Here is a 9,175-nt window from a genome sequence, read left to right on the forward strand (position 1 = left end):
TTTTTTTTTTTTTTTCCTAGTAAGCTAGTAGTTGCTTACTAGTTAYTTTGAATTTGTGTGTAGGTGGTCTTTTAGGTTAGGTTAGTTTTTTTGTTTGTTTGTTTTGGAAAATGCTAAAATGAGATAAAATCTAAACATCATAGCTTAAAATTGGAAGCAAAAGCTTCTCACACTGTATGTTTCATACATTTAAAACACTGAAAAATTTGCAGTCTTAGTTTTTGTGTACATTATGCTCTTTTTCCAAATGTGCTTTATGGGAAGTCCATGTCATGGAGGTGTAGAAAGGATATTTGATTACTTGAAAAATAATTTTTTTTAAATAGATTCTGTCTCCAGTGTCATTGCTAACTCTCTTCTTTAGAAAGCCCCAACAAGCATTTTGCTAAGTTTTCCACACTAACCCTTTTTCAGAATGTAAGTAGTTCATAAGTTACTTCCATAGGAATTAAAAAATGTCTTCTTCTCTGCCATCTTTTTAGTATTTATTGATTTTTTTTTCTTAATAATGTTTTTCAGAACTTTAAACAGGTTGTGAAGTTACCTTAGAAAAATATTTATTGGAATGAAGACTGCTCAGGGCAAAAATGTTGACAGCAGGAGAAATGTAATTATTTTCTTCCTGTAAGTCAAAATTAAACTTCTAGAGCATTTTAAAGCAATGATTAGGCAAAGATTTAAGCAATCTGCAATATAAGAGGTGGATACAATCTACAGAAGTCTTATTCAAGTATGATTTTGTGGGGAGAAGAACATTCTCCACTTAAATGACTTGAAATCATTCTGTCTTTTCATAAAAATGCTTTTTGTCTCCAGAATCACTTCTTTTGGGGATGACATGTTTGCTCTGTTTCCTAAGTGGAAATAGTTAAATAAGTGCTACTTCTGTTGGTAGATTAATGGCTGGGAGTTGATAGTATTTTGATCCATATTAAAGCATAGGGAAAATCAGATACCTGTGGGCTTTTGTCTTTAAATCTGTGAATCTTTAAAACTTCCAGAGGAGGTGACAGTTTTACATAGCAAGTTCATGACTTCTTTATTGGCTTGTTTTTGTGATTACATTTAACAGCTCTTCTGCAAGTGGTCCCTAGAGTCCAGGGGCCTTCAGACCACAGGTTGATGTGATTASTCTTAACTCTCTAGATACTCTATCTCTAGAACTACTAGATAGTCTTCTAGGCAATTGATATCACTTGTGAGTTTATTTTCTATTCTATGAATAGTTTTTCTCTATATAGGATACTGAACATATCCACTGTCATGAGTTGTAAGTAAACAAAAACTTTGTTTGTTACAAAACAGAGCTTTTTTTGCTTTTTGCCAATGTGACTGTAAAGGCATAGAAAGGATTATAAGTAGAAGCGATACCAGTTAGTGTAGATGGGGAAGAAAGTACACAGTTTTCAGACAGCCAAGAATCTCTTCAAGCTTAGAATAAGTGAGTATAATGTCCCATACATCAGTTTAATCCTTCTGCTCTCTTAATAAGTTGCTATGTATTTATATATATTCTCCCTACTCTCTGTAAACCTGACTGCACTCCTCAGTCTCATTGAGTTAGCACATGGTAGCCTGCTCAGTCATGCCATACATAATGCCTTTCATTTATTCAAAAAAAAAAAATAAAATAAAATAAAAAAAGGACGGAAAAAAACCACACTACCCTCTTGTGTCCCCTCATTAACATTCACTGTATTCTCAATGTACCAGCTACCTTTCTCTGATAATTATATACTAAAGTTATTGTTCTTATCTTTTATTTTGCTTTCAAGTTTTCTATTTCCAGTCTGAAGTAAAGGGGTTAAAAGCTGGTTTCTGCTTTTACTCTAATATTGTATGATTTAATATATAACTGTCTACAAAACTTACCTTGCATCTTCACGTAAATCATCACTGCTACAAAACCACTATCAGTAGAAAACTATTTTATTGAATTTTATTTAAAAATTGAGCTGCCTTCTTGTGATCTTAAGTATTAATCATGTGATAACTGTTTCAGTTTCCTCACATCAATAAGCCTTTAACAGACCTGATTAATGCTTCAGGTACCCCACTGAAAGGAATACCATGTAAGATATTTGAAATTTCTAGCAGCTTTGGATAATCAAAGCACTGCTTCCTACAGACTCTGTAGAGAAGAGGAGGTGTGAGGGAGATACCATGGTAGAAAAGTTGATTGTTTACCTGCATAAAAGTTGGGAAATTTTCCCATTTTAAGGCAAGTTTTTGAAAATAGTTTTGTTCACTGTGGTGCTTCACCACCTTTTCTTGCAAAATTGCTGTGCATCTGTCTTCCTTCTCTTCCTTCTCACCTGCTAAAAATTACTTGCTGGACTTGCTATTGTCTTACCTTGTTTTGTGGGAGATTTTGATTCTTTGGGCAGTATTGTGTGCCCTTACTGGAGGCTCTTGTCTAGACTATTTGAATGTCACCAGAATCAAAATTACATTGTAAAAATAGATYTGCTGACAGTATTATTCATTAATTAATATGTGTACCATCAGTAGTTATTTAATTTTCTATACAGTTTGTCATGTCAGATAACAATGTTGCATTTGGCTTTGAGCTCCTGAATACATTCAGTATAGAAATGCAGTAACATTAGTTACTTGTTTCAGGCCGCATGTATTCTAACGTGGTATAAAGCAGCACTTTACCATTGCCTAAGATGTCTTGGCATTGAAGATTTATATATTTTTTTTTAAAAAAGCAGTATTTTGTTGTTTCTAAAGATATGCTGTAGCAGTGTATGTTGCAGGTTGTTTTGCACGATTGGAAAAAGTTGTCTTTGTGACAAGAAAAAAGTCTTGTCTTGAAACCTGAAGACCCAGGAACCTTCCTTAATTCTGCATGACTTTTGATAATTTCCAATGTTGGTAGCTTCCTCATTTCCAGAACTTTAGAAAACTGATCTGCTTTATGGGAATGATGAGAGGCAAAACTTACTTAAGCATGTAAGTTACTCAGTGAAATGTGCTTCACATTTCAGAAGAAATGTAGTAACATTTTCAGTAATTTAGAGGAGCGAATTTCTAGAAACTGTAAAGCAGTAGAAAACAGAATAGCTACATGTCATATTTTACCTGGAAGCATATCATGAAGTTAACACATCTGTGGGGTGTGTTTTTTTGTTTTGTTTTTTTTTGTTGTTGTTGTTTTGTTTTTTTTTACTTTTTTCCCAATTTTTACAGTTTTAAAGAACATCGTGTTTCCATGCAAAATAGTTGGCTTGTTAATAACTATCATGCAGGTAGAAAGCATTTTTAAAATGCAGGTTTATAGCTTCTGCAGAAAGAGTGTTATTTCAACTCTTTATATTCCTAAATACTTTTTTGAGTTGCTTCCCACAGGAAAAGTTGAACAGTTTTATGGAACTGTTTATGAACTGCTTTATGAAAATTGCAATCTGTCAGTCACTTGAAGTAGAATATGAACTTGGACAGAACTATTTGTTCTGTTTTTCTTACTGTAACTTAAGGAATTGCATTTAATGGAGTTCTTTTCATATTCATAGGACTGTGCTAAAGAATAATGATTTGAGATCAAGACAAGAACTGACTACTCACCTCACCAATCAGTGGCCTTCCCCAGGAGCTCTGGATGTCAACGCTGTTGCCTTGGACACTCTACTCTATAGAAAGCACAATCAACAATGGGATGAGTAAGTTGAATTTTTATTTTGTTTCACCTTTAAAGGAGCACAAAAACTCAAAATTATACGTTCCCCTTAGCATATTCTTAAATGTATCCTGTCAGAATTACCCTTTAGCGTGTACAAGTTAGCAGAAGAGTTCAGTTTTTCTTACGTGCCATAAGATTTTCCTTTTCTGGAATTAATCAAAATTTTTGTTCACTGTTTTGGGAAAAAACAGTGATTTAGGAAACACAGAAGAAATAGAGAAAGTATTTAAGAGAGGAAAATTAACTATTTATTAAAAAAAATCTTGTAAAGGAAAACTAGAGTTTTCTAATGAAATCTTTAAATGCATTACTCTTATTACTTGTTTTACAGAAAAAGTTTTCAAAGCTTGGACCAACTTTCAGCAGAAGTTAGTCTTTCTCAAACCTCTCTGGATCCAGGTCACTCACAAGATGGGAAGCAGGATGGAATAAACTTGTTAAATGAAGGTATAATACCTGTCTGGTGGCTTCATTTTATTTCATTCTTCATAGCTCTGGTGTCCAATCCCTGTATGATGAATCTTCAGCATGGACAAGGAACTGAACTGCATACTTTTGCTATTGTTATGCAAATGATTTCCCCAAGGACTTAATGTAAAAGCCATTTGCATTTGTCAAGAGTCCCAAAAAGGAAAATAATTGCAGGACATTGCACTGCTTTAAGGCTACTCTTCAAATATGTTCCGTATCTTCCTTCTGCATTGCAGAACCAGAGACAGTTGGATGCAAGATGTACGAATGAGAGTAGTAGTTGCAAATCCATGCCTTTAAGCTTTCCTTTAAGAAACAGAACTAGGATCACCTCTGGAATAATCCAAACAAGTAGGAAATTAAAGGGCTTGAATATTCAAGTTAGTTATAGTAGAAGGAGGACAGAGGATCCTACTTGAAACTATCTATAGAGATTCAGGCTGATAATGCTTCCATTAAAACAGAGAGGAAGATGATACAGACCATGCCAGTATAATATATCATTATACAATATACCATACCAGTATAATAGCTCCATCTTGTGGACAATTGTGAAAAGCAGAAAAATGCTGGAAGACTTGAAATAGTACTATTTTGGGTAAGGAACGGAAATTATTATAATCAACTTTTTATATCTCATCAAATGTTAACTTTGAATATTCTCTACAGTATGGAGCCTTACTGGTTCATAATTCTAAAATTTCTTATTTTAAAAATACAAAGGATGTGAAAGCAGATCTGCTTTCAACTGGTTTTTGCAATACTAGTCCTTTTAAGTTTATGTTCTCCTCTGTGAATTAAGGTGTGACAAAAACACTGATAATATTTTAGGTTTATCTTTAAAAATAGCATGATGTCTCACATCTAAATTAGTGAGGTCCATCACCTAAGCATAAGACACAGTATTGTAACAGCAAGATCATATTCCTATCGTTTACTTCTCCATATGGCAGCTTTAATTAAAAGATTAAAAATAGTAAACTTTCACTGTACTACTGAGGGAGGCACCTGAGCTAATTCATGAGGTAGATTTTAGTTTTCCGGTTGTTGAATTTAGAGGCTATGCCCAAAGTGTTTTATACCACTCTTAGTGTAATTTATGTCCTCCATAGTTTCTAAAACATCTTTTTTTTTTTTTTTCTGTGAATGAAAGATTTTTCTACTAGTGAAGATTTTAAAAGGGCTAATCTTTTTAAGGAAGCCTATTGAGTCATTCAGGCAAATCTTGGTAGAGGTGAGACCCAAAATGTACTGTTAAACGTACTGTAAATGATGCAAGAAATGCATGTCACTTACATTTCCATAATGAATTGTTTGGGTTGTTTTTTGTTTTCCTTACATCCTTCTTGAAGAGTAAAACTTTTCTGTCAGGAACGTGAGACACAGTTTTAAGAAACACCAGTTTATAGATGCGGGGTTTTGTTTTGTTTTGTTTTTTAATTCCAGTAGATGTGCTTCTCAGTAAAATCTTGTGCCTATGGTCTTTAAGTCACTTTTAAAATCTAGTTCTAGTTGACTATGAGTGGTTACCTAATCATTTCTATACTGCAGGTTAGCCAGGAGGATGAAATAGAGAGATTTTTTTGTAGGACAGCTTTTGTATCATGTAGTATAGTAGCTGGCTTGACACCAAAATAAGTTCATCAGGTAGTCTGAGAAAGGAGGGTCACTAACTGGAGAAATTGTCCGATGTAGCTTTATACTTAGAAATTTATCTCGTGTTGAATTTCAGGTACATTTGAAGGATACGGTAGACACTTGCACTGCCACTCTTGCACGGTGGGACCTTTTCCGTAGTGGGAATCTGGCACACTTCAAATTAATCAAGAAGGATAGAAAAAAAAATGAAACAGGTTCATTGTCAAGGAAATACATCTGCATTCCAGTTAATTCTACTTCTTTCTTAGAGATTGAAAATGAGATGTCTGGTTGTGAGGTTGCATTAGTAATGTCACTTCCATTTACAGTGTGTTTAATTAAAAGAATTGCTTGACTTGGTAACTTCTGTTCACTGTGTAGTCAGTGGAGCCTCTGCCTCTTCCTCTGCAGGAGACTGACCAAGCCCAGCCCGGTATGCAAGGTTCACAGTCTCTGTCCCAGGTGGGCAGTAAAGGTGCCGAATGATGTTTTCTTGACTGTGTTTGTCAAGTATGTATGCTAAAGTGATAACATGTAATTGATAGTAGGGTTCATGAGCCAGTATTCTCTCTTGCTTCAGTTTTCTGCAGCCAGGTAATCTTGTGTTGTAGTAATGATTAGCTTAATCCTTGTTTTCCTTAACAGGGAAGGAAGACACTCCATCACTGCTTGGTCTCTGTGGTTCTCTTACTTCAGTAGCAAGCTACAAATCTCTCACGAGTCTGAAATCAAGTGAATATCTTGCAAGTCCCACAACAGAGATGACAAGTCCAGGCTTAACACCATCTTGAGTAGATATACACAATATGGAAGAGCTTTTGTGTTGTATGCATTTGGTTTACGTTCTGTAATATGACCCGCAATGAAGACTGCTAATTCTAAGTCAAAAAATCTGCTGCTTTATTTTTTTTCTTTTTTTTTCACTGACTTGTTTAATTCACAAATTCTTTCAGTTTTCATTCAAACTTTCTTTTGCAGAGGACTTTTGCAGAGGAACTTTTCAGAATTTCTATTTAAATTATTTAAAATTCAGTCAGGTACAGGACATACATACTTACAATTTGATGCCACAACTGATTTTTAAAATGAAACAGTTGGAAATCAGTCCCTACTTAACTGCCATGACCTTTCTTCTTCCTTGTAACAGCTAACAGGCTGGCCATACTCTAATCATGGTGCTTGTTTGCAGTGCTTTAAATATCTGTCAACTCTTGCAGAAGAGACAGGGAATCATTAACTTCAGTCTTTGTAAGCGAATAAATATTTTACTTAGAAATACAGCATTTCATCTGTGTATGTTGCATAGGACCTCAAATTGCATATTTAACCTATCGATAGATCTTCTCAATTTGACTGAATGTTAAATTTGCGTTCCAGTTAGCATCGTGGCACTTACGAGCTGTATGAATCACGCTGAAAAATCACACTGAAACATCTTTTCTTGAAGTTGCATGAGAACAAATGTAAATCAGTCATCTCAGTCGGACATACCTAGTGATTTATAAATGTTGAAGCAGCTCACTAAATGCTTTTGAGGGACCTGAGTTAGGGATAGTATAAGATCATGTAAGAAACATCTGGTTTTTGGCACTGTATTGCCATGTTGAAAAGATGGGGACTAAGGATGGTGGGCTTAGCACTTTGAGAAGTTTCAATTATGAGTTTATGGGAACATCCTAAGGAGAGTGAAAAAGGGGAAGCAATGAAAATGTAAGGATAGTATTCTCATGTTAGAGTTTTCTCATTCCTGTAGTAGTGCAATAGGTATTTTTCTTGATTAGGTAATATGCTAGAACTTATTTAAAACAATTTTCTCAAAAGATTTGCCATTGATTTAAATTACTGATACAAATTATCTGAGACATTTTTTTAAACAAAATAAACTTTACAGATTACCCTACAGTTTCAGAGTTTGCAAACTAATTTTTGGATTGCAAACTATATTCTTAATTCTTTGTAAGATATAATGAATTCTTTATCTATGAATTTTGCTAATCAAGGTAATGCATATCAGTACGATTGGTAACTTTTTAAACAAAACTTAAGTGCATGTATGTTGTATTTATAAGTGCTAGGGAAAATGCTTTTTTGTGCCAAAGAAGTTTCTTAAATTGTTTACATGAGTAGCTGCAATACGACGAGATTTTTAATTATTGCTTACTTTTAGATGTTTACAATATGTCACTACGCTCTGTACTGTTTTAGCTGATTTGCCTCTTGTAATGGTACCCTTAGCACTACTACTATAGTCTGGTCATTCGAGAGCGAGGGGTTCAAAACGAGAATCTATTTTCACCTTTACTACAAACTATAGGAATGTTTAGCCTTTGTAAGTATGAGGCTACGCGTCTCTTGAAAGCAAGGTACTGATGGATTTAGCTGCAGGAAGTTCAAGATGCTTCTCCTCAACTCTCTAGTCCAGAGTGCTAAGAGTTACTGCAGCCATGGCAGAGTTAAGAACTATTGATGCCATTTTAATGCAGTATTTTAAAGCAGCCCAGCAAAATCCACCTGACCTTGTCTTTCAAGCCTCATGTACCCACCCAAATGAATTAATTTTTGTGTAATAAATTCTGAACATTAAATCCTTTAATACATTGTCAGAATGCCTACTACTTCATGTAACAGCTTTTCTCAGGTTATTGCATAAGTACCTGCTCTCTCATGGCAGTTCAGTAGCATTATTAAATACTAATTTGTAAATTAGAGATGTGTTTTTACTACAAATACAATGAGGGAATCAGGATTCCAGAAGTTAACATTCCACATCAAGGTACAGTAATTTAATCACTTGTTTGCTGTTAAACCCTTCTCCCACTACATCAATATTTTGGAGTGGGGTATAATCATGATTTTCAGTCATGGTAGCTGATGGCTCTTTTCTTGGAGCTACTGATGTGAAATTCATGTGTCATTTAACTTGTCTAACATAGTCTGACAGCACAATGAGTTTGAAAGTGTCACTCATGCATGAGAAATGGGTTGTATGTCTTTCTCAGTTCTCAACATTATTCATTTTTCAAAAAAATTTGAAAAAAATGCCAAAATTGTATGTTTTGCTGCCTTGATGTCCCATAAATGTTGCATGTAAATTAAACATTTTGTATCATCACTATTTATTAGTTTTTGTGTCTGTTTTAGTCAGGCAGTATAAAGTAAGACCACTTGTAAAATTATAGTGTTGGTGAGTTGACAGCAGATTATTTTCTTGCATAACAAGACTTCTTTTAATTGCTGTATTTCATTCAGCATGGTCCAAGATTTGCTGTATTACTGCTTTCTTTCTCTAGGGGCTCAAAATAAGGCAAAAATACTCTGAAAATCACAATTTTAAACATTTCCAATAGCAGTACCTCTCTTGCCTGTAACACACACTATGAA

At 34.4% G+C, this 9,175-nt stretch overlaps 1 protein-coding gene across 1 annotated transcript in view; it reads left to right on the top strand.

The window, feature by feature from the left end:
- RUNDC3B (RUN domain containing 3B) overlaps positions 1-8,876 on the top strand; it is a 52,416-nt gene extending 43,540 nt beyond the window's left edge. The window contains exons 9-11 of the mRNA XM_085310457.1: positions 3,519-3,665; positions 4,017-4,132; positions 6,440-8,876. Coding sequence (XP_085166583.1) covers positions 3,519-3,665; positions 4,017-4,132; positions 6,440-6,585 — 409 coding nt within the window. The 3' untranslated portion in view covers positions 6,586-8,876. The remainder of the gene's footprint in view (positions 1-3,518; positions 3,666-4,016; positions 4,133-6,439) is intronic.
- Positions 8,877-9,175: the final 299 nt, after the last annotated feature.

The sequence above is a fragment of the Rhea americana genome, unplaced genomic scaffold (genome assembly GCF_003343005.1).
Source record: "Rhea americana isolate MKP2758 unplaced genomic scaffold, rheAme1 scaffold_32, whole genome shotgun sequence".
In the NCBI taxonomy this organism is placed as follows: Eukaryota; Metazoa; Chordata; class Aves; order Rheiformes; family Rheidae; genus Rhea; species Rhea americana.